A 26,385-nucleotide genomic window follows, 5' to 3' on the forward strand; every position below is an offset into this window, starting at 1 on the left:
TGTTGAGTTGTGGTGACAACCAGTGTTGAAAACTGAATTAACCATGCTTCAAGTATTGAAGATACTTGACTCAGAAACAACACATTTGTGAATACAGTAGCTAGAGGAGTGGCTGTTGAATATTTTATTTTGCTCAGGTTTTAGTTTATAGAGGAAATAACAAAGAATTCATTATGAGCATGAATATAATATCTTTATTTCAGATAATGGAAATGATATCAATAGAACAGAATTTTAATGCACTGACTCAGTGTGCAATTGAAGGTATAGATCTTATGGCAGTAAAATTCAGAAATGTCTACCACATTTTTCAAAAGAAGCCATATGACTCGCTTGATCCACATGTAACAGAATTTGATGTGGATTTTGTGAAATTCAAGACAGAAGTTGAACGTTTAGAGGTGAGTAATATTTTGACTTATTATGACTTACTTGGGAAAGAATTTATGGAACCAGTTGTCAGTGGGACGTTGGATTGTGAATAGGCTACATTGTTCTTCTTAACAGCATGGAGTTTGTGTTTGTCTGGAGGGAGGTTTTTTCCATTCCTTCTCCTTCTTTCAAAAGAAGGTGTAAAATATATCAAACAGTGCTCAAAGATTATTTTCATTCTGTGGCCAAAATGGCAAAAATTGTGAGACCTGAGAGAATGAGCTATGTGAAAGTCATTTATTAGCCTGAAGAAATGTGGTCAAATTTTAGGCAGAATAAATTTGCAACTAATTTGTTTATTTCATAGAATTGTATAACATTTTAGAGATTATTTGACTGAAACTGTCTATTTAATAATTATATTAAGCATGGCCTGATGAAGGCTGCTATTTTGTGCTGTAAGTTTGCTTTAAGTAACAATTTCAAATGCTACTATATGTTAAGAAAGTATCATCAAAGTGCTATTCTCTGACCTGAAAACCCACGCTGAATTATGTATTCTTTAGGCACAGCTCCAGAATTTTATGCGCACCTGTTTTCGGAAAATTTTGTCTTCACAGAATTCACTTCAGCTACTTCAAAGGTATTGGCAACTATGTTTTAAAATATTTTAAAGTAACTTGAAATTACAGATTACCACAATTGAAACAGCCCAGCAAATTTTAAAACAAACGGCCTAATTGAGAATTTTTCATTACTGATATTCTGAACCACATAATCATGATAAAATATATGTTTTATTTTTCTTATGGGAATCAATATATTCTTTTTCTTAATTTCATTAGAATATTATTACACACAAGAAGATACTAAAGGAAAAGCCTAAAACATACTAAGCAACAACTACCAAAATACCCACCAGAATAGAAATTTTCAACTTATTTAAACTTCCTCAAAGAAAAAAGCTTTCCAGATTCAAAATAATTTCCTCGATTTTTGCTTATTTTACTTTATGTAATGATCACATACCCCAAAATAAATTAAAGCAGTTATTATTTTAGAAATGTAATTTTGGGTATCAATTTTTAATACAGGTTTCAAAGTCTGAATATGCCATGCCTTCAAGAAGAAACAGCACATACAGTTAGTTGTATTCTTCAACATTATGCAGCAGAACTTGAAGCTACTAAACAGGTATTTAATTTCTTTCCAGTAAGTTGTAAACATCATGTTAAAATAGGAGCAAGCATTTTAATATGAATAATTTTTTTTCCTGCCTCTTTCACTAATTTACTCCCAATTCTCAATTTATCCTACTTCTGTTTTCCTGTTACAGAAAACAGGCCTTAGTGAGTGGGCAGCACAATATGCCCAACTGCTCTTGAAGGCAAATTTGTCATCACATTTTTACTTTATAAACCAAAATATTTTCTGTTATTCCTTCATAAATTAAAGAAGTGTGTTCTTTACTGGCTGTGTACATTTCTTGCTTGTACCTTTTGGATTTTTTTGTTAAATGAGGCTTCTGCAGTAAATTTGCATTTATAAGTAGTTACTATCAATTGCTGTGGCAGCATAAAATACATGTAAAATATAGGTGAATTACATTTATGTTCATTACGAAGTAATTTTTCATTATTTTTGTAGTGCACCCTGACTGAAGTATAAATGAGAATTATGTTCTGGCAACTGCTCATATCACTTGACTGTAAACTATTACTTTGTCCATAAAATGAACATCTGCAACAGAGCTAGATGTCCAAACTCCCTTTCTACTAAAGAAAGAAAGAAATAATTACTCTGGAGTGAGTTAATCAGATCAATTTTATATAGTGTCCTGAGGATTTAAATAATTCCCTCCAAATGTCCATTTTTCTCCAATGAATATAAAGGGAATCTGGAAAACTGGATGGTTGAAAAAGGTTTTTTGAGATATTTACATTTCATAAGATCAATGGTAGAAGCTTGCACAAGGAGCCAATATCTATAAACTCTGCAGTTATTAGATAATTTTTCCTCCAAACAGTGACTTAAAACTGTAGCCTAGCAAAGCTGCGCTGAACCACTCTTTACAGTGTCCTTTCCCTACCTATATATAACAATCCCTGAACCCCTAATTACTGGCTTAACTAGATGAACAGATTTTTAGCAGCACTGCTTGCTTAAAAAAAATCATGTAGCCTGCCCTTAGTTGTATTTTCCGAGACAAAAAAAAATGATAGGTACATTTACTGAGAGGGTTTCATCCAGGTAAGTTCCTCTCAAGGTAATTGTGAAGCTACTTGGATTTCTTTGGTTGGGGCCACCAGAGAAAAGGTAGGGCTGAGACATTCTAGTTAGTGAAGGGTTGTGTCATCACAGCCTGAGTTCACATGCCTAAAGTTGGGTGGCTCCAAATACTCCTTTTATCTGTCAAAGAACACGTTGTGATTCTGCTGACTAGTTTTAACTATTTATTTGATATTACTAAATTGCCTTTTATCTTTGTCAAGCAAGTAATTTCTAATAAAATGTTGCTCTTACTGCAAAGCTGGTTCTAAAGTGATTGAATACTTTGTCATTGCAAATTTCATACAGTATAAATTTAGGCCTTTTTTTGTTTTGTTTTGTTTTAATGCAGCCATTCACTGAGCAGGGGACATTTTTTTTTCATCTTGGGCACAGATAAATGCTTGGGCTGTGAATCCAAGAGTATCTACATGCATTTTGGTTAGGAGTTAGTAGAAAAGTGCACATCATAGAATGCTAACTTATTGTGATTTAGAGGGGACCCTCAAGAATAATCAAGTTCAAATCCTGAAATATCGAATAGTCAGATATGTGTGTCTGAAGAAGAATGTTGATGTTTCTATTCAGGAAAAAGCTCTCAGTTAACTATTTAGCTTGGGCCTCTCCTGAGGCCAGTTCCAAGCAAAGGAGGAAAGGCCCCACACGGGTTCTCCTGACACCACTTCCTTAATTAAACATCTTGCTTTCACAACAGATGGCTTCAAAGTCAGGTGTCAGACTTGATCCTGAGTACTGGCTGCTCTGCCCCAGGGTTCACAATGCCTTTTGGTGTACTCAGGTCTCTGTCATAAGTGAGCACAGCTGAGAAACAGTGTGAGATAATGGAGATAGGAGAGGTACCAGCATTGATGTGTGTGCATCTTTGAAGGGTAGCAAGTCAGGGAAGAAATAAGTTTTTCTCTCCATGAGCTGTTGTGTGACTCCGTGCAAATTTAATCTGTTTGGGAGAAGGAAGAAATTGTGCTACCAGAGAAAACAGTTTAGCATTCCAATAGATTTTTAAATACATCTGTTTAATGATATTGTTCTTGCTACAGCTTTACCAAACCCAGAAAGATGACCCTCCTCTTGCTCGAAACATGCCACCTATTGCAGGAAAGATACTGTGGGTGAGACAGCTATTCAGAAGGATAAATGAACCAATCACCTATTTCCATGTAAGTTGATGTGCTGAAAAATTAGGTGTTTTGTGTAACCATGAACTGTCTTCAGTAGGGTAATCATAAAATTTCTGGTTATGATTGCATCACTTGTTATATGCTAAGGAACATTTTTCTTTGTATGTTTATACTGCTCTGCAGTAAGCCTTGTAGATCCAAGATGTAGTGTTGGAATAGAACAGACTAGTTGAAAATAACCTTGAAGAATTCTTGAAATGTTTGAGTGATTCTCCTACAAAGCATCTAGGGTCTCATGCCAAGTTAACTTCTATGGGAGAGAGGGTTTCACTTTCCTGTTTCCCTCAGATGTGAATAATGATAATCTAAATCTGTTCCAAGGAAATCAGGCATAAATATCATTACTGATTAAAAAAGGAAACTTTTACAATAAATTTTCACTTATTCAATTTTGAATAGAACTGAGTATCCATTTCACTGTGAATTTCAGTATCTATGACACCATATTAAAGTAATTGCTGTTGCTGATGTTAAATATTTAGTATTTATTCCTTACACGTTCTTACTGACTTTATTGCCCTGTAAATTTGAATCATAAATATTTGATACAGTTTTTAAGAACTCTGTCAGTACAATTCATGGTATTAACCTACACTATGTATGGATGATAGTTAAATTGAGAAAAACACAAGTGGTATGGGTGGTATTGGACATAGTTTTAATTTGAATGTACTGCATTTTAACAGAAACATTCAGATATCTTGGCAAGTCCAGAAGGTAAAGCAGTTGTTCAATCATACAACAAACTTGCATATGTATTGGTGGAGTTCGAGGTAGTCTATCATGATGCGTGGATGAAGGAAATGTCACAATTACAATATCGTAAGTAAATAAATACGTACTTGCTTCTTTAAATTGTTGTTGAATGGTAAGTTAACATAAATCAGATTACTTTTAAGCCTCATTTACTCTTAACATGTGCAAGTAAATCATGATCCAATGATCAGACTCAGTAGTACAATCTCATCACTTTACTGACCTTGATGTTGGGTTTTGATGCAGGGAATTGCAGATTTGGTACACTGTTTGACAGATGACTGTAAACATTAGTGACACAAATTTAAGACACAGATAACTTTGGTATTTAAATTCTCTATGTGTACTATTTAAGAATTCTTTCTGGGTTTTTCTTTTTCCAGTATAATAATTCATAAGGTTTTATTGTCCCATTCCCTCTAAGGACAAATATACTATTATTAAATGCCTAGAAATGCTTGATAGTCAAGCATTGTGTTTCTTGGTACTGAGAGAAGTAATTTCATGATTTTTTTCACTTGGGCTGAGATATGAAGAGAAAGGCAGAAAGTTAATATGATGGAAGTGGGTTGTGTATTTTCTTTAACTGAAAACAACATGAAGCTATTTCACAAGTAACCCTACATACTTAATCACTCTATTGTAACATTAGAAATATGGATTTCATAATAACTTATAGAATTAAATAATTATTTGTCTTTGAAACTAATACTAGAATGTCTTTACAGTCTTACAGTCCACGATATTTGTGCGTCATCCTACAACTGAGAAGTTCCTGGTTAATTTTGATCCCCAGATTCTAGAGATTGTGCGAGAGACGAAATGTATGCTAAAGCTGGGTCTGGAAGTACCAGAGCAAGCAGTCAAACTAGCAATAATAGAAGATAAATTGAAGTCAAACAAGTTGCAGTTAGAGGTAAACTTGAAAAAACGTGATTGCTGTTCAAAAAAATGAAAAAGGGAATGTGTTTAAACATGGATTTTTTTCTATAGCTAAAGATTAAAGCTGGGTAAGAGGTAGTTTCAGGTAAATTTGCAGAATGCACAGGTGAACATAGAAAATCTCATTTGAATCTCCCTGCTAAGGCCTATGTGGGCTGGTAGATACTTAAATATACGAATATATACTTCATACACCCAATGGCACACTAAGTATACTTCGGTCATGAAATAATTTAAGCTATACAAATAGTTTTCGCAGTCTGAAAATCAGTAAAATGCAGGGGTTTAGAGTTTTTGAGAAGAAATATTGGCGTTAGTCTACTTTGGAATTTTGAAGAATTTTGCAGGTTACCTGCAAGAGAAGTTACATTTGTTACACCTGTTGTAGTCTCTGCTATGGTGTTATTTCAAGAGCCTGTATCTTGGGGAGCCTGTATCTTGTGCATCATACAAGACTTCTCTGTGTGTGTGTGCATATGGCATAAGAGAAGAGGATATTTTAAAACTGAGTTCATACCTGACTTAAGCATCTAAAGGATATGATACTCAATATTAAATTGCAAGTTACAATCACTAAAGATCAAGCTGTCTTTAGTTCTAGAGAAAGTTCATTATTTTTCTGGCTTTGTGCCTTAAGAAAGTGTTACACAAAGGTGGCTTACATTCCTCCTTCTACAGCATGATACAAATGCATTGCATCCCAGAAATGATGTTCATAGGAATGTAATGTCTGTGTAGAATTCTACATTTGTTTTCAAATGCAGCATTGTGCAGCTTTCAATATCTATTTTCAGATGATTTGATTATATGACAAATTGTTTTCTTGAGTAAAGAAATGCTTTAAATATTCTGTTTGATACTACCCTTTCTAACAATCAACAGGGTGTTGTCCAAGCTTATGAAGATTTGTGTAAAGGAACACGAAATGTGTTTGTAAATCTGATGACACCAAAAATGCAAAAGGTTAGTATTGCTGCATGCACTTCAGTATACCTCATAAGGTCTTAAAATACCTTAATATGAATTTATAATTCTGTAATATTTAGATGGATCTGCATGTTGTGAGCTAAATGGACTTTTCTGAGACCTTTAAGACTAAAAATGTCTAAATAATGTAAAAATCCTAAATAATGTACTCTCAATTTGGATCTCAAATAATGTGCTTTACAGTCAAATAATCTTAGTGCCTATGAGATAGAAGACCAGTAGAACAAAAAATATGGTTTTTGAGGTCTATCTATCTCCACAAATATCTGGCTTTAACATGGAAATTTGCTCAGAGGGAATTATTAGCTCTGTAAATTGAGTCTCTTCAGTGGTGTAGAATGCTACACTATGATGTTTTATGCTACACCAAAAGTACAGTTTTATTGGAGATGCAGGATGTCTATCCCACAAGCCATTTTGTTTTGCCAGACATTTACAAGCGCACATATGCGAATGTTTTAAGTAACCCTCCCCATTTTGGTTGTAAGTAGTCACATCGAAAGGTTGCAGAGTTTGTGTAAGTTTGTATAACTACAAAGTTGAACAGAAGTGTGAGAAACGAAAAACCTGAGGCTGTACTATGCACTACCCTCCCCTTCCTTTCTATTGCATAAATTTCTTTGACCTTTTTTATTGGAAACTTGTAACCTCCCTTGCACACCATTCTGTTTTATAAGCAATGTTAGTAAATATAATAATAGAATTTGTTTTAATTGTTTTCTCTTGTGGTTTTTTTTATTCTTTTTAATCTATTAAATTATTTCTTTATGCTTAGATGGAAGCTGTGTTGAGGCAAGGACTTACCATGTTGACTTGGTCATCTGTCACGCTGGAAACTTTCTTTCAAGAAGCTGAACAAATTCTGCATATATATAGACAGCTTTTGAGAAGGGTAAACATTTGCTCACTATATAAATGGAACAAATACCTTACAGAAATTAGTTCTAGGATATTTAATATTCAAAAATAATCTGTACTTATTTTTGTGCCATACATACAAATTTTATTGCTTTTTAAAATGGGTTCCTTTTCTTGGAGTAGGGATACACTCAATGATTCTCTCCTATTATTGCCATCATATATTTGATTATTCCTTCTGTCCTTAAAATAGAATCTATTTCCATTTCTTGTCTTCAGATTCTGCAGCTTTCACTCTGATTTTCAGAGTCAATCCGTGTCTTTGAATGCTTGTCTATGACTGCAGCTGCATAAAAGATACTTCCATGTAAAAACTGTTGAGTGGAGAATTTTGGAGCATTAATTCTATCCATAGCAGGCGTGTTGTGAAACTGTGTCCTCTTTGTGCAGCCCATAAAATAATGAAGGAGATTATGCTCTTTCCTCACAGTTCTCTGCATGCTGCTCTGTGCTTTTTTACTCTCTTGGTATTCATCACATAATTTCTGAATTTTTTTGATTCGATATTTAATATCTACATAAGTAAACTGTGTGATGGGATCAAGTGTACCCGACAAAGTTTGCTGATGACCCCAAGCTAAATGGGAAAGTAGAAAGACACCCAACAGGAAGACCTGAGTAGGCATGAGGAGTGGACTAGTAAAAGCCTTACAAAGTTCAACAAGGACAAATGTAAGGTCTTGCACCTGGGCAAACATCATCCATGAGTGCAGCATAGGCTGAGATCTACTTGACCTGGGCATCCTTGTGGACAACAAGTTCAGTGTGATGAACAGTGTGCTGCTCCAGCAAAGAAAGTCAGCAGGATGTTGGATTGCATTAATAAGCAGTGATAGCAAATCACCATCCTCCTCTACTTGGTGCTGGTGAGGCCAAACCTGGAACTGTATTAATTATACAGAAGACATTTGGAGAGCGTTCAGGGAAGAGCCACAAAAATGATCAAAGGATTGGGAAGCCTGACAAATGACAAAAATTTGAGAGAAATGGTTTTTTTCAACCTTGAGTAAAGAAGTCTTAGGGGAGACCTTATCATGATGGTGTAATATTTGAAGATTGGCTGCAAAGAAGATGGAGACTCCCTTTTTACAATGATTTATGTGGAAAAGATGGGGGGTAATGAGTATAAGTTGCTTGTGGAGAGTTACCAGTTTGACACAAGAGGAAAATTTTTTGCAGCGAGAACAGTCAGCCACAGAAATAATCTCCCACTGAAAGTGGTACCAGACAATTTCAAGACTCAGCTGGACAGGGTGCTGGGCTGTCTTGCCTAGGCTGTACTTTTGCCAAGAAAAGTTGGACCAGATGATCCTTGAAGTCTTCTTTCAACTTGGTATACTATGATTCTATGATTTAACATGTTTGAGGACCAGTATTGCTTGGTTTTTTCTCAAGACTTTAGCTTGACAGTCAGATTGCCCTTCTGGCTTGATGGTTAAACTGTGTGACTATTATCTTTTCTATGAATATTGTAAAATGTGTCTCCTTTGGTAGGAGATTGTTAGTCACTGGTCAGTGTATCTAGTTCTTTTTATGTATGGCAGAAAATCATAATGATGAGCAACGCTCTGTTTGCCACTGAAACCCAAAGCTGGAGAAAGATTGTCTTTGTCAGAAATGAACAGTTTTGTAAGCCTGAGTTTATCTAAAATAACCATGTTTTTGTGTAAATTTAGGTTGTATGTGGTTTTTTTTTTACTTCTTCCTCCTATATCAATTTTAAAAAGTTAACCTTGGTTAGACTCTTGATTTCTGTGAATGGGGTATTATTGTCAAACAGGAAAAAAAAGTTTTCGCCATGGTGAAAAACAACTCAGTGTAGTTGACTGTATACTAATAATACTGCAATTTAGGATTAAAAACCCAGCAAAAACTGTGTTGACTAAGAGGAGAAGGAGTGAAGATTAACCCATAAGCGATTTACAGTAGACCCCCCACTTGCCTTGCTGCTAAACTTGTGGTCAGTAAGATCATGAACAAGTATCCAATTATATTGATGTAGCTTGTTCTATTACTCTGTTTTATTTAATCTAGAAGAAGTGTACCTTGCATGACAGGAATGATCCAGAGTCTGACTTTTTGTTACTGCCTGTCTGCCTAAAACTGCAGTTAAACCAGCCAGGATTCTTTGGGAGTCTAGTAATTGTAAATAACCCTTAAGTTACCATAACTCTAGTTACTATTCACTTGGAGAATTTTCTACTCTGTAACATTCTTGCATTTATTTTTCTGCAATACATTTTTTACCTGTTAGAGTGCTCTAAAATGGAATACATTATGCTTTAAAGATAAATGTATGGTATTAATGTGGTTTTCTCTTTTAAGGTAAATGTTATAAGTGACGTGCGGATTGGTACAATATTAAACGAAATATCAAGAACTTCTTTAGTTAGCTTACCAGTAGATAGTGCTATCAAAATAGAGGATCTGTTGGCTGACAATGAGGTGTGTGCCACTTTACATCTTTCAACTAGAATTTTAGAGCATGTTAGAAAAAATGCTTAGTAAATGAAAATAAAACTAAAAAATTCTCTATGTGGAAATACGGAACTTTGTTTGTAATTAAATTATTTTGGTTAAAATATTTTATATGAAGATATATTGGTTCTTTGCTATTTGGGATACTTAAGCTGTAGTATGTCATAGATAATATTATTTAAGTGCTTTGTACTTAGAGGAGATTTCTTGTGTATGATGGGCCTCAGAGATATATAGCCCTTCTTCCCCCCTATTTTTTCCAAATTATTGTTTTTAAGGAGAAGGCAAAAGATACTTTCCAACAAGTATATTTGAAAATCTGAAAGTTTTCTTAGTACAAAATAGGCTAAAAATGTATTAATTATCGAATCAGTGCAAGTAAATAAAATTATTAAGGGCAGTTGAAACAGTGTTTGGGTAATTTCAGATTCAGAGTGTGACCTCTCTAAAATATTCAGGATTTTTTAAAGTACCTAGAAGTACCATTGCATTTTAAAAACTAGGCTTTTTTCGGCATTAAAAATATAGTGATAATATAGCAGAAGTTTTTATAAATATACAAGTATATTTTAATAAATATATATGTTTCATTGAAATTGTTTTGGTCTGATTAATACAATATTCAGGGAAATGTTTTGAACCTCCATCAAAAGAAACAGTAATAAGATTATCAGTGGTAACTATGACAATTCATTGATATTTTTATTTAACAGGAATATACTAAAGAATGCTCTGAGTTATTTAATGTCAAAAGCATGCGCATTGAAGATGCTGTTCAAGATCTAATAGAGATATTTGAAAAGCATTATGAATTTCCACCTCTTAAGCCCTCAGAATTACAAGGTAGTTAATGTTGCTTATTTAAATAAAAAGTTCTGTGGACTTTAGCTAGTTTTTATCAAAACTGATCTGTTTTAGCTAATTTGCTAAACAAATTTTCCTCCCACTACAATTTCATCTGTGTAACAGCTCTGCTTTCTTTAACCACTCTTAAACCAAACCACTAGCTCATGAAGTACGGAGATAACTCAATTGTGGTGGGGTTTCTAGAGTTACAAGCTGTCCTTCTGTTTAGATGAGCAAAGTATTTGCTCTAGAGGAAGAACATTCAAGTTCCATTTCTGTCAGTCTCTCGTCATAACTCTCCCATGTCACATCTCGCCATCTGTAAATGAAATCCAGTGTTTCTCTCTTCTCAGCTCTGTCAGCTATTTGGTACTGTCCCTCTGTTTTTAACTTTCCTGCAGCAGTAGAGTTACGTGCTTCTTTGGCTGGTCAGTTTAAATTAGTGTAGTCAAAGGCTGGCACTTGAGTGACTGGTTCCCACTTCTTTGGGGTGTCTTACAAAGATTTTAGAAGATCCCATATTGTTACAAGAGAAATAGTTTATGTTTGGAGGGAAAAAATGTTTTAAGTTAAATTTTATTTTGAGGCTTAATCAGTAATGGACCTCTTTTCTTTCATGGGATTTTTTCCTTCTGAGTTCAGGTTTCTCCAGCTGTAGAGGCATAGGCAGGGTCAATGCTGCAGGTGGTTCAGTAGGATGCAAGCAGAAAAAGATGACACAAAAATACTTCTCTGTCCTTTGTTAAATTGTTTATGCTTATTTTGATTTTTTGGGTCATTTTCACGGACGTATTAATGTCTGCCTATCCAACTTTAGTAACAGATTGCTAGTGCAGTGTTTGCTAAGCTAAGGCTTATCAGCTGGACTTTAACCATATCCTGGTGGGAAAAAGTGTCATGAAATAAAACCAAATTTTGGTGATCCAGGTATTACTAAATAAAAGTCAATATTGTTTTGCCTCTAATGAGGGGACAGCATGCTTTAAAGGAGAATATTTATATAATAACAACTTTCTTTTTTTTTAATTTACAGGAAAAGAAAAACGTATAGCATTTGAAGGTAAAGAAAAGGAGAAAGAAAGAACTGAAGGATCTCAAAGTGAAGATAGCAAGAGCAGTAACAAAGAAGAAGAGTTTAAAAAGGTGTTTTTTGAAAATAAGGAAATTATTTTTAGGTCAATTGGATTGGTAAACAGGATCTTGAGTTTTGGTAGCTGCATGTCTATGTTACAGAAGGACATCACATGGAGAGTATCAAATGTACAAATGATGAAGTACCTAAAATGTGCATTTGAGATGGATTTTAGTTTTCACAAGTATATTGCATGTTATTCCAATTATCACCTTTATTAAACAAATTCTTGACACTAGTGGTAAATGTAAAAATTGGAGAAAATAATGTGCCTAAGCCAAAACACAGACTTTCCTTTTTGGGTAGACAGGATCTTTCATCCTTTCTATCATTCTGTTCCAACTTCATTAGTAATGATTATCTTTGTATTTTTCCCATGAAGAATGCAGTTTCTTCATGTTCAGCAGAGAAGGAAAGTAGAAGTAAAGAACAAGAACTCTCAAACTTGGAAGTACAAATACAATAATGCTACAATGTTGAGATTTTTTAAAATAGTGATAATTTCATGTTGCCGTATTTTCATATTCTTGATCCAGTTACATTTTACTGTATTTGTCTCTTGTTCAAAAATGGGTACATGTGCACCAATATTCTTGAATAATTCATGGTTTAGTTTTGTGGCTTGGTTTTCTATTTGTTCTATTTTTGATATAGAGAGCTTTTCTGAAGGAGCATATTTCAAACAGATTTCAGTATTCTGTATCTGCATAAGACAAGTTGTTTCTTCACATACTGTATTCTCTTTTCCATGCAGCTTTTACTTATTTACTTACAACCCCCCAACTTCTCACTTTGTGTCTTTCATGTAGCTTACAGCATAAATTCCTTCTGACAAAATCTATTGACTTGTGATGTTTTTGCAATAATTTTCAGGTTCCTATGTGAACATGGTGCTAAATAATGTATGCTTTATTTATTACAGAACTGTAAAGACTTGCTTGCCTATTTCAGTCGCCGGCTGCTAGTCAGTCTCCAGAAATCAACCCGACTGTCTTTGGATCGTATTAAAAGAAGAATGAGTGTTCCAATGTAAGTTGCAAATGAAGGATTCCCTCAATAGTATGCACTCTTTATGAATTCTTTATAATAATGGCAAGATCCATACAAAATCACTCTCCTATATTCAGGGTGATTTCTATAGATTCTTCTCTGTTTGAACAGGCATACAGTTCAGAGACAGAATTGTTTTCAGTATAATATAATGTACTTTGAAAAGCCTGCTTAGAATTCTATTAAGAGAATTTAGTTCAAGCAAGTGAAGATTATGATGTTTTGTCATTAATGTTTGTTAAAGTCTGAATTGTTTTTTTTTCCTAAGGACATTTTTCATAAAAAATGTATTGAAATCCTTATCAAAGTCAATGGGAATTTTTTTGTTTGTTTCCTTCATATTTCTTTACTGTATCATATTGTTGAATCCTCTCTTATTTGGTTAATATATCATACCACAGCATTTAAAATTTTACTTTGCTCCATGTTTTTTGGTTTTAATTTCAGTTTCGAGTAGGTTAACATCATGTTTTTATAATTTTGCACTAGCTTGTCATCTTTGAAACTTTTTTTCCATTCTGTTGAAGACTTACCTAAAATGTAATAGGACAACTTTTGCTCTTGATCGGTTGTTGCATTTAATGATCAGTGAGACCTTCTTATGCCCTATTCAAACCCGTGGCAGAGTTCCATAATTCTGAACCTGAGAGTTTAAAATCCAGAATTGGAAAATACTCTGTATAAAAGATTGTGAAAGCAATGGCTGGATCCAAGTTAGCCTTTGGTAGAATGGTGGAGCTCTAGCTATTTTTTTTATCCTTTAAACAAGAAACTTCTGTAAGTTTTGGAAATAGTACATAATTTCATTTGAAAATTCTCCATGTCGCTTTGGTCAGAAAATGTAGCTCAAAATTATATTTCTCAGATAAACTGAGGAGATTTTGTGGTAAAGTGTTTATGATATGTGTCAAAATCATTTTACAGCAAATCTGAGAATGTCACTCCTTTTCTAAAAGCAGAAGTACACCTTGATATTCCCAATCTGGTAAGTTTTATTTTATATAGGTAAAGTAAGATACATTGTCTTAGAGTTATCTCTGCATTTGCCCAAGTGCAGGGTGTGGGCACACTTCCACTGAACCTGCATCTCTCCAAAGGAGAGCAGTTGCTCATATCTTTCAGTGTGCTGAGAGCACTGATGAAATGTGCTTGCAGTCCCAATGCTCTGGCCTCTGTCTCAGTAGTGCTTGCAGAACCTTGCTTTTTAACCCTCTGTGATTTAGCAATTACATTGCAATCCATTCATCCATGTTCTTTGCAGAATGATTACAGTTGTCCTTGTGTAGTAGTTGTATTACTGGAATAGGTTCTACATCTTACTCTTGTTCTTGTTCTTAAACTCTTACTTGTGTAATCTAAATCCTTTTGTTGAATTTCAATAATGAACATTATCTTTGCTCAGTTTGGCTTTAGTCACCTATATGGGAAGTTAGATGACCAGATTGAGGAACACTGAACAAAAATACAAGATTCAAAACCAGAAAAAGGAGTTGTGGATTTCTGTGTACAGGGAAAAAAAGGCAGCTCAGTTGCAAAGAAGTAAAGCACTAGTTTGCTTTCCTTTTGTAGATAAGATAACTATGTGTCAGCAATATTCATTTTTTATTTTATGAGAGAAGGTTACAAAATATCTCAAATGCTTTATAAAGTTTGATGGATTTATATTGAAATTACAATGAAAAAAGGTTCTGCTCTTAGGTGATATTCCTTTGGCATTGAATTGGTGTTCCTGTAGCCATTCTGTTATACATTCATGTTGTGTGTGTGTACACATGATGTGCAATTTCTGTCAAAGTGTGGAAGGCGTACCTTGTTGATATTTGTAGAACATAAAGCACCAAGTTCTACACACTGCAAAGGAAGTACATTTCTCTTTCCAGTCCTCAAATGCTTGGCTGATCCAGGGCAGTAATAAAGTAATTCTGGGAAAAATGCCTCTTTGCTAATGCTAAACTCTAATGAGAGTTATCAAGAGCCTTGCTTTTATGTATATGGCTGATTATACATAAGGCCTGAGAAGGGTGGGAAGTGGTGGTTGCATGATAGCATGCAATTTCTAATGCTTTGTTATTCTAGAGTGTAAAAAACAAGGTTTGTAATGTATTCCCACACATTATATAAAAGTAATTATAAAAATAATACTTGAAATGTTGTAGGTTTTTTTTAATAGCTGTAAAAAAAGCCAATATATCTATCTGCTTCTATACTTGGTTGTCTTTTCACCCACAGTATGAGTGCCTAATTAGATGGTAGGTCACCACAGTATGTTTCATCTCATTCTGAGCCAGACAACCTGCTAAAGTTGTATTTTCCTGCTTCTCTTCTGGGATAAACTCTGCGATTCACTATGGGTGGAGTAAAACTGAGGTCTCAAAAATGACAATTAGTTGCATTTATTTCACCAATTTTTCAACTGTTTTAAATAGGTAATAGTTCCCAGCTTAGATGATATACAGCATGCCATCAATCGCATGATTCAATTAACACTGGAAGTAAATCGAGGAGTTGCTCAGTGGGGACAGAGGCATTTGCAAAAATCTATTTTAAAAGCAGAAGCAGCTACACAGCAAGCAGCTTCTGCAGGCTTTGGATCACAAGGAAAAAAAAGCAAAAAAGGAGAAAGTAAGTGGTTTGTTTAGGTTTTGTTTTACTTTTCATTTTACTTTTTGCTTTAATAACTATGCCATATATAAATATTTGTGAATAACCTCACTTTTCTTCAGAGAAGCCTACTGGGGATTATTTTACATTAATTTTGGGGGGTTTATTTTGATTTAATTAGCTGTATTTTTCAGAAATAGCTTTTCAGGCCTAATTAAGTATTACAACTCCAAAAAACAGTAAGCAAAAAACTTTGAAAAATTCCTAGATTCTGAATATTTTACTTAACTTTAAGCAAAGTAAGCTGTTGATCAATCTTTTACCTCCTTATTGTGGAATGTAGCCATAGTTGAAACCATAAACCATGATTTTATACTAAATCTCATTAAAATACTGAGATACAGCAAGAGACAGATTTCTGGAAAGATTTTAATTGCTGGATGTATTCCTAGATTGGATTAAAAACACCTCAAATGTTTTTTCATGTGAATGAAAAATATTTGACTGGAGACAGACCTACATCCATTTTAGTAAAATAATTTATTTCTTAATATTATTTCCAGGTGTCTCTCCATACATTTTGCAAGCCACCATAAAAGCCTAAATATGTTTTTACATATTTACATTTTACATGTTGGTTCTTCTTAGCTTTGACCCAGTGATATGCAATCCAGTTATATCTTTGCTATCATTCCTTCAAAAAATCTTGGAAAGTTTTTCTTTCTGACAGTCCAGAGCTGTTGCTTTATTCTTCTACTGACATGTCTTGTATGATTGTCACCTCTTTTAATGGGCTTCAAGCAGGGTGGTAGGAGCCAATCCTTGTCAGACGCTCAGAGCCTTTTCCTCTGCTGTGTCAAAATACAGCATCAGCAAATGACCATTTTCATCACCTTTAACTAGACACCAGCTACACCTGGAGGCAGATGTTAATATTGTAGCAACGAGATTATGGAGTAAACTCATAAGGATGGATGAATCTGAGACTGTTTCCAGTAAGCAGGCCCCCAAAAAGGCCTTCAGAGTAAAAGAGAACTTGGAGCTGCCTCCATTTCCCCTCATTAAACAGTATATGCTGTGGGAAGGGTGGATTTTTCTTCTCTGAAATCTGCTTCAAAATGCTCAGGGATTGTTACGACAGAAGCAGCTCATCAGATCTGAAGAATATCAGTTTCTATATTGACCCTGATTTTCTCAGCAATTAATCAAAGAGTTCAAGAAGTTTACACTGCTTTAAGCAGTATATACATTAAAACTTTAATTTTAAACATTTTTTTAAATTATTAAATAATGTGGAATATTTATGAGGCCTTTGATGTTCTGCTCACAATTACATTAAAATGAAATTGAATGAAATCTCATTTCATTCATTCATTCATTCATTCATTTTATTCATTAATTTCATTCATTAGTTTCATTCATTGAGAAAATAAAATTTGTGAATGAAGGAGACTGTTTTCTTTCCATGTGAAAACCTTCATTTTAGACTGAATATTTGCTCTAGCTGTATAGTCCCTGGCATGAGCTAGCAGCTGGTACTTCACATTAAGCAGTGTGACAGATCTTTGAAGAAGGATACTCAACCTTTCTGAAGAGCATCATTTCTCAATTTGGTATGCATAGGTTTAGAAGAGAATTCTAATCAGACTGTCAGCAATTCATTGATTTATATACAATTTTATTTTACAGAAGGAGGTGAGGAGCTTGCCAGAAAGATAAAAAATTTTTACTCGGGTGTTGCGGAAAATGAAGCTATTACTAAAATAATTGTGACTCTCTCTTCTGCTGGGAGTTCTCTAAAAGACAGAGTTAGTGAAGTTCTGCAAGAGTTTGATAAATATAAGGTGTTGTGGACAGAAGATAAAGATACCATATTTCAGGTCAGTTTAATGATTATCATTTACAGGACTATTCTTCATTAATCCTATCTTTTGAAATCAGAAAACATTGTGAAAAATCAAGGAAAAAAAAGGTGTAGAAAACACATTTACAGCTGAAATTCTTCTATCTTTCTGTAGGAATGGTACTGTATCTGCTAATACTGATTCTGTGCCATTCTAGATACTGAGAACCTGGTAATTGCTTTATTTTGTTTGTGTAAGTCTGGATTTTTGGCCACAAAAAACCCAGCCCAGTTTGATATGAAGCATGTCTCTATGCAAACACAGGTAGCACAGGGTATTAACAAGAGGAGTTAGAGAAATCCACATACCTGCAAGGCTACTGGTGTCGCAGGGATATGGTGGGATGGCACCTATGAGGGGAGTGCTGGAATGGAGAAGCACAGGCTCTTTAGGGAGGCTAGGCAGGGAAGACCAGGTCAGGAGGAAAAGGAGGGCAGGGACAGGTGACATTATAGAGGGGATCTGCTACAGGCTGCCTGACCAGGAGGTGCAAGCAGATGAGACTTTCTGTAGGCAGACAGGAGCAGCCTCGCACTCACAAGCCCTGATCCTCATGGGGAACTTCAACCACTCTGGTATCTGCTGGAGGAACAGCAGGGCAGGGCATAAGCAATCCAGGAGGTTCCTGGGTTCCAGTCATGTGTTGATGATACTTCTTTGACCAAGTAATGGAAGAGCCAATGGGAAGAGGTGCCGTACTCTACCTGGTTCTCACCAACAAGGAGGAGCTGGGGGTGGGGAAGATGAAGTTCAAGGGCAGTTTTATGCTGCAGTGACCATGAAATGGTAGAATTCAAGATGAGTTTATGTGGGTTAAAACCCCACCAATTCATAAGCAGGGCTGAAAATTTCCTTTTAGTCTAATTAAAATTTTAAGTCTAAAGTAATTAATGTTGCTAGCTTGATCTAGTTACTACTGAGGAATAGGCTACTGCTACAGTGAAACCTTCGATAATAAGGCAGTTAAGTTTTATACACACATGTTTAATTTCTACATTCTTCCTTTTCCACTATGCTAACCCTTCCACTGCCTGTCTGGGTACTCTTGGAAAGAAGAGTAGAAGTGGGATAAAGCTTTGCCCATACAGTGTAAGCATAATCAATACAGGTCTTAAGTAACATTGCTGAGTTGCAGCTTTTCAGAATGACAAAATGTTTCTACCTTTGAGTTCTGCTCAGGGAGCTACTTAGAAAATGTGTTTTATTGTGATTGTTTCTCAGATAATTTAGCTTATGAGGTAGTCTTTCTGTAAGTGTGGGCATGTATTTGACCTCTGTTTCATCACCTGTTTTCACAAAACAAGTAGGTCCTTAATATGTCTTGGTTATCTGTTTCTCTGTTGAATTTGGTTGGAATTTCCCAACCAGGTTGAGTGTTAGTGACAGAGAAATTTATAAACATTCATTTTACGATGCTAGCAAGGCTACAGAGGCTAAAACCAAGTATAATAATGGTATACGTTTTCAGTAATTACTGAATTACAGTTACAGCACGTTTTACCAAAATTATGGAAAAGGACATTTGTTGATTGACATTTTAAACTACACACAGGAATTTTTTGCTACTGGTCCCACCCTGTCTGAAATTAAAGAAGAAATAGTTCACTACGATACGTTTGAGCAAGAGATGAAAAATTTTAAACCCTTTATGCTTCTTGGTCCGATTGAGTTGAACACAGGTATGACATTTTCTTATCATAGTATGTACAGTAAGATAATGAGTAATATAGTCACACAATCACAGAAGATGCATAGTTGAAAGGGACCCACAAGGATCATCAAAGTCCAACTCCTGACCCGGCACCATCCCCAAGAGTGACACCTCATGCCCAAGAGCATTGTCCAAATGCTTCTTGAGCTCTGTCAGGGTGGTGCTGTGACCACTGCCCTGAGGTGCCAGTTCCAGCCCAACCACCCTCTGGGTGAAGAACATTATCTAATATCCAACATAAACCTCCCCTGACACAACTTCAGGCCATTCCCTCAGGTCCTGTCGCTGGTCACCACAGAGATCAGTGCCTGCCCCTCCTCTTCCCCTCACAAGGAAGGTGTAACTGCAATGGGATCTCCCCTCAGTCTCCTCTTCTCTAGGCTGAACAGACCAAGTGCCCTCAGCTGCTCCTCATATGGCTTCCCCTCAAGGCCCTTCATCGTCTTGGTTGCCCTCCTTTGGAAATTCTCTAATTGCTTAATTTCTTTCTTATATTGTGGCATCCAAAACTGCATACAGTATTGAAGGTGAGGCTGCCCCAGTGCAGAGCAGAGCAGGATGATGCCCTCCCTTGCCTGGCTGTGCCTGATGCTCCCAGGACATGCTCAGCCCTCCTGGCTGCCAGGGCACTGCTGACTCATCTTCAGCTTGCTGTCAACCAGAAGCCCCAGGTTCCTTTCTGTGCCGCTGCTTTCCAGCATCTCATTCCCCAGTCTGTCCCTACATCCAGGGTTGGCCCATTCCAGGTGCAGAACCCGGCACTTTCCCTTGTTGAACTACACTTGGCTGGTGATTGCCCAGCCCTCTGGTTTGTCGAGGTCTCTCTGCAGGGCCTCTCTGACTTCAAGTGAGTCAACAGCTCCACCTAGTCTGTGAATTTCCTTAGTATTCCTTCCAGTTCTATGTCCAAGGCAGTTATGAAGGATGTTGAAAAGCCTAAGCTCTAAAATGTAGCCTTGTGGAACCCCACTATTGCCAGGGCCCCGGTTTGAGGTCACCTCATTCACTACAACCCTTTGTGTCCAGCCCATGAGCCAGCTGCTCACCCTCACATGATGTGTTTATCCAGCTGTGTGCTTTGTCCAGAAGGATGCTATAAAAGACAGGTTTATTCTTGTAAATATGAATATATATATATTGAAATATATCTAGACATATTTCAATATGAATAGAAATCACTGAAGGGATCTCACTGTCATCCAGGCTCACTCAGATCCTTCTAAGAAATCTGTGATTAAAAATCCAGCATTCCCCTTGCCTTCTCCGCTTGTAAATGTGGGCGCTAAGATTTGTCATGAATATGAAGTTGTTATGGAGACTCTCCAAAGACTTAATGAATGTGTATTGACGCTGATTTGATCATCCTTGGTACTCCTGTCTGGCATCACATCAGCCAATGGTTATGAAAAGCATTGGAAGCATAAAGCACCTTCTTTGGTACTGGTGAAAGACTAGCACTTAACAGCATTGATGTGTTGTTCCCTTTCAGTCTTTGTTTCAGGAGGAGACATGGCTACTTAGTCATTCCCATGTTTAGTATCTCTAGCTCTCAGAACATTACATTCTGAAATAAGCTGTTCATCCAATGGCATTTGTGCCATTGCTGATTGTGATAAGGATTCCAATGGCACTTATCCCTTTCAGCTCACAGGTTATTACAAGGCTAACACATCTTCTCTTGACCAACTATCTGGTTGGTGCCTCGTGACAAGTAGAAAATGCGTCCTGCTGCAAATATCAGTGTGGCTGCATTTCTAATGAGCTACTCTCTTCTTATGACAGATTAGTTTGATTAGATTGAGAAATAATCTGTAAAATTTGTCTTTCTTGCATGTCTGAGAAGCAGAAGATGCCTGCTTTGAAGACTGGAGTTCATTTCAGGATCTTGGTGGTGTGTTAACCCTATTTCTTTCAGTGAACAAGCAAAAATGTCAGACTGCTGACTGCACATCCTCATCCAGTTTCTGGATGCAGTTTCTTTTTAATGAGACCACTCTGGAAAACTCTATCTTTTATTGTGTGACCAAGAGTAGAAAGAAAGAGTGTTTCCAAAAGAATATTGTTTTTGTTGATGGTCATGTGTGACCACTGCACTAAAGGCACCCAAGTCCTCTAGGTTACAGAACAAAGGTGTTAAATGCCCTTTATGATCTGGGACAGTGGGTAGTTTCTTGGACTCAGTTTAGGTTTGGGAACTGATTTATTGTGATTTACAGATTTTAACTTCTGGAAGGGTGTGGTAATTTTCTTGAAATATCCCTGGGCTTCACGAATCGTCTCTTTAATGTTAATAGGCACACTATTAAAGGAGCATCTATATCTGCTGCAAAATTTGTTTTATGAGCAGAAGTGTTTTATGCTGTTAGTATATTTTGCTTTTTTTTGCTGCCTAATAAAATCCTAATTTTTTCTGAAAATATATTTGAATTCTTGACTCTTCTGTCTCTTCAGTGTTAGTTTATGATTATATATTATGTGCATATAACATGATGTGTCACCTTACAGTTTTAGCTGTGAACTATTCCAAGTCACACTTTTGAAATCCCAAGATACCATTTCCTCAGTGGGTATAAAGCATTTCAATATCACTGATCTTAATACATTTGGTTAATGTATATCAAAGCTATTCTCTGAAAATCCACATTAATAAGTAGACATTTTGTTCATTATTCATCTTCTCTATGTGCTCCGCCAGGTAAACTTACCAATATGTTTTACAGATACTATAATATACAATAAAACAACAGAAATATATTTAGTTATAGTTGAATTTGTTTTGAAACTTTTAAAATGCTGCAATGGAATTGTTTGTCTGCTGTTTTCTAACTGCTGTTAAAGAACCATATTTGATGGTGTAGGCTTTTTAAAGAAAAAAATTAGGATATTAATTGAGTATTTTTTTTTTTATTTATTGTTTTTTAAAACCAGGACCACTGAAAAAAGCTTTATCAATTGAAGCCAATTCCTGGAAGATGGTCCTCTGTCGTTATTTAAATCAGGAATATAAAGCAAAATTGCTAGACATAATTACATTCATAAATGATCACCTAAACAAACTGGCTCGACCTCTGGTTGACTTAGATGATGTCAGATTAGCAATGGAAGCTTTATCTGCCATTCAAGAGAAGAGATCATATATAGACATCTCTATGGGACCTATCGAAGTAAGATGACTTCTAATTTGTTTTATTGGAAAAATGTTATTGTTACTAATAATAATATATATAATAAGTGTCACAGGATAAGATAAACTTTGAACACTGTCTTGAAGGAATTAGGCTGAAGATGGGAAACAAAATATTATTTTTGGTTTTTTTACATCATAAATTATGAATCGGATAATTTGATAGATTCTGTATTGATACAAAACAGAAAAAAATTCTTTCTCAAATTATAATATAGAAACAATCTAGGAGACAACATGCAGAAATTAGAAGATGAGAACACAAGACAAGGGAGGACTATGCTCCAATTTGCTTTTCATTAGCCTTAATCCTCTTACTTTTCCTGTGTGTGTAAACAAACATCTTGATCATCTAACTCCTTGAAATATAGCCAGAGAATATTCATGAAACCACACATCATTGTATGCTGTCAAAAACTGGCAACATTCTTTTAGTTTTTTCTATAAGAAAAAAGCTGAAAGAAGCTAAAACAAGCTCATTTTAAGTACTTGGTATTTACTATCACTGTCTGAAATAGTCAGCTAATAGAACAAATTAATTAATTAAATGATGTAGAGGTAAACTGTGGAAATACAGCTGCCTTCTTAAGTGTGTATCAAGTATGTAAGCAAGTCTTAGCCTTACATCAAATAGAAGAACCTGAACATGTAGACATTTAAAGTGATATTCACATCTACTAAAGGTTATTAATCTGTCTTCAGGATATGATAATCATACTCATAGCTGTTAAATAAAGCAAGCAAGAGGAACTGAGTTCAGCACTGTCTACTTGCTAGGTTTTACATGTGTTGGAAACAAAGCAAACTTTGTAAATAAATAAAAGGTGTTAATGAAAATGAAGTATTAACATTTTGTTGCTTATCATTATCATCATCATCATCATGTTTCTGCCACTTTAGGATGAATGTCTAAGATAATGATCTTTCCCAAACGACTTATATTTCACCTATCTCGTGAGCATTTATTTCCTTCCTAGATTAATATAATGAGTTCTGTCAATGTCAGTAGGGTTAGTCATGTTAACAAGTCACCCTTAAATCCTTTTACTTGAGGAGATGAATAACGCTGGACACCAGTGTAAACTGGGTAAAAATCAGCTTTGCAGTAAAAGAACTAAATTCTGTTTTGAAAATACTCCAAAGTGAACATAAGCTGGAAAAGTGCCCCTGCAACAAAGGGGTTTAAGAGTCTCCTGGGCCTTTTACAAGCTGTGTTGCCAACAGCTTGAGGAATAGAATTCCCTCTGCTCTGGGATATGAGATTTATCTGGAGTGCTGTGTCCAGTGCTGGGCTTCCCATTACAAGACAGACATGGACATACTGGAGTGAGTCTGGCAAATGAGTAAAATATGAAAATGAAGTTATTTTTAAATAATGCAGTTTGTGTAGGAGGAGGATCATAAAGCAGAAGGTAAGCAAATAAATTGCAGATGAGAACAAACAATAAGAAAGGTTCATTCCATTATAGATACGTATCCATATATTTGACAGTTTGGCACACTTAGCAAAAAAGGTGTTATAGATGATATGGCAAAATATTTATAGATGTGTAACTTAACGTGCACATTTATTCAGAGTTAGGGAAAATTCATCAAAATCTGCATTCAGGTGGATTGTAGATATGTGGAATAAAATACCACTGACATGATAAAATTTTATATTTTCTGATATTAAATCTATGGTGTTTGTATGTTTTCCTAGTATTTCATCCAAGACATCTTTGAAAAACTAGTTTTTGCTGTTGTTCCCTAGTTCTTCATTTCTCATCCTTATTAGAAAAAAAACCCACCAAAACAGATTTTCTTTGAAATGTTTTTCACAAATTTGATCTATGTTTCCTCAAATGAACTTATAATATATTCCTAAGTTATTGTTCGGTTTTTTTCATCTAGGAAGCCTATGCCATTTTACATGCATATGAAGTGGAAATTACAAAAGAGGAATCAGATGGTGTTGATACAATGAGATATGGTTATAATAAAATAAAAGCTCAAGCTGTAAGTACATAAAATTGTGTTATTTTCCATTTGTGGAAAACATGTGAATTTCTTCAGATCATACATGAGAGTGTGAGACTAATTGTCCATCTTCTCTAACTTCTCACTCTTGAGATCAGTTGTGCAGTAGTGTCTTAGTCTACTATTAGTAGGTTCATTTTCTAATTTAATTTTTATAGATAACTTCGATATTTAAATATTTTTGTAACTTTTAGATATATGTATAAAACCTGCAAGAAAATGCTGTGTCTGCTCTCCTTCATTTCCAGTTTTTGTGTCATTTTTGTCTGATCAGGGAGTTTATTGCCCTTAAGTTTCATTTTTCTAAGAAGTGCATAGTGTGCTAGTGTCCTTACCCTTAAGCGGTGACTGAACATTCCCCTTTATGAATTAGAACAGTCTTATATCCCTCAAAAATTCTTTTTTATTGAGTATTTCAGGTAATGAAGGTACTTAGATGGAAATATGTAGGTATTTTGTTGAATTGTAGGTTACATCCTCTTCCACAGATTAATCACTCAGGAAAGGACTCAAGAGTACATTTTACATTTTTGTACAGCTCTTGGTTATTTATCTCAAAATTTTAATCAAAGAAAAAAAAAATTTGTTAAAGAGAAGGCTGAGCCCTGTATGAGGAACTTGATTCTGTTAACTTGGGGTTTGAGGTTTTTTTGAAGGAGGAAAGAAAGATAATAGGATCTTGTTCCACCACCCCCTTGTGATGAAACACATTCCTTTAAAGTCCAAGGCAAGATTTTGTTATGGTTTTTGGTTGGGGTGGTTTGGTTTATCCCTCAACTTTCCTCAAAAATTGAATATAGCACCATAAAGGGGGGGAAATTTATTTAGCTTCAAATAATCAATTTTTTTTCAAAAATTTGAGATGTTTTATTCATAATTTTGATTTTTATCTAATTCAAATATCTGTTACTGGTTCTTACAGAAATAACTTCTATTTTAATCTTTTCCATGTCAGATTGTAGTTCAAGATGAGTTGGTTGTAGTTCAGCCCAAGTTTAAGAAAGAGCTGCTAGAAGCAGTTGAAGTTTTTCAGGAGGATGTGGCACAGTTTGAAACAGCTTATGAAACGGTAAATGAATTTAGTACTCTTTTGGTTTGCAGGATTTGGGTGCCAGAATTTTATTCTGCTCAGCTACTGATGTTGGATGTCATGGTTGCTAAGCAGTCATCACTGTAGGTCAAACTTTTCAGTATGAAGAAATACACACAACTCTATAAAGAAAGAAAAGAAACACTGCTGATGCAACATGTAATGAAAGTGTGATTATTAATTACAAATTAATTTAGGAACTGTAATACATGTTGTGGCATCTTTGCACACACATCAGCATTAAAAAGGACCACTGTCCTGGTTTTGTTATTTTCACAAATAAGGAAGTATGAAAAGTTAGAGTCTAGTCTTATTAAGTTTAATTAAGGTAAGGAATTTTCAATTCCATAGAAGTTACATCTTCTTAGATTTACTACTGTAAGTATTGAATTGCCAAGCTACATGACTTGATTGGAGTTTGAATAATAAAAATATGTATTCTGTAATGGTCTGTAAATATAGAGTGGCCTCCAGGCACTTTGAGAATTAATATTCCATTTTTGTTAATTGCTTATTTTATAGGAAGGGCCTATGGTTACCGGCATTCCACCTCAGGAAGCCAGTAAGAGGCTGCAGCTCTTTCAGGTAAGAAAGTAAACTGCTGAATTTGCAACTAATTAGTTAAATCTGCTCTTGCTTATCATAACAATTCTACCAAATTATAATTTGGATGTTCCTTATAATATTATGTTATCTATAGTTCTTCTCACACAGTGTTTTCCTTAATATGGAAGCATTGATTGATTGATCTGTAACCTTTCTTCACTCTTCATATTTTGTGAGGAGAAACTATCAATTTGAAGTAATAAAAGCAGAAAAATAGGGAAGAGTCAATTATGGCACCTTGCAAATGGCTGAAAATAAGCCAGGTTACAAAGCAGTCATGAGCCAATTTTGTAATCTTTTAAAGATCACATTTTTCATTAGT

At 35.2% G+C, this 26,385-nt stretch overlaps 1 protein-coding gene across 1 annotated transcript in view; it reads left to right on the plus strand.

Moving 5' to 3' along the window:
- The window catches only part of DNAH8 (dynein axonemal heavy chain 8), a gene marked incomplete at both ends in the record, with an annotated part of 108,284 nt that overhangs the window by 8,617 nt on the left and 73,282 nt on the right, over positions 1-26,385 (plus strand). The window contains 20 exons of the mRNA XM_084202648.1: positions 204-401; positions 939-1,015; positions 1,467-1,566; positions 3,699-3,818; positions 4,526-4,661; positions 5,324-5,511; positions 6,420-6,500; positions 7,300-7,416; positions 9,768-9,887; positions 10,634-10,763; positions 11,800-11,954; positions 12,821-12,927; positions 13,873-13,933; positions 15,375-15,570; positions 17,239-17,429; positions 19,006-19,132; positions 22,093-22,328; positions 24,242-24,346; positions 25,323-25,436; positions 25,980-26,042. Coding sequence (XP_084058774.1) covers positions 204-401; positions 939-1,015; positions 1,467-1,566; positions 3,699-3,818; positions 4,526-4,661; positions 5,324-5,511; positions 6,420-6,500; positions 7,300-7,416; positions 9,768-9,887; positions 10,634-10,763; positions 11,800-11,954; positions 12,821-12,927; positions 13,873-13,933; positions 15,375-15,570; positions 17,239-17,429; positions 19,006-19,132; positions 22,093-22,328; positions 24,242-24,346; positions 25,323-25,436; positions 25,980-26,042 — 2,622 coding nt within the window. The remainder of the gene's footprint in view (positions 1-203; positions 402-938; positions 1,016-1,466; positions 1,567-3,698; positions 3,819-4,525; positions 4,662-5,323; positions 5,512-6,419; positions 6,501-7,299; positions 7,417-9,767; positions 9,888-10,633; positions 10,764-11,799; positions 11,955-12,820; positions 12,928-13,872; positions 13,934-15,374; positions 15,571-17,238; positions 17,430-19,005; positions 19,133-22,092; positions 22,329-24,241; positions 24,347-25,322; positions 25,437-25,979; positions 26,043-26,385) is intronic.

Source organism: Fringilla coelebs (genome assembly GCF_963513975.1).
Source record: "Fringilla coelebs genome assembly, chromosome: 3".
Classification (NCBI taxonomy): Eukaryota; Metazoa; Chordata; class Aves; order Passeriformes; family Fringillidae; genus Fringilla; species Fringilla coelebs.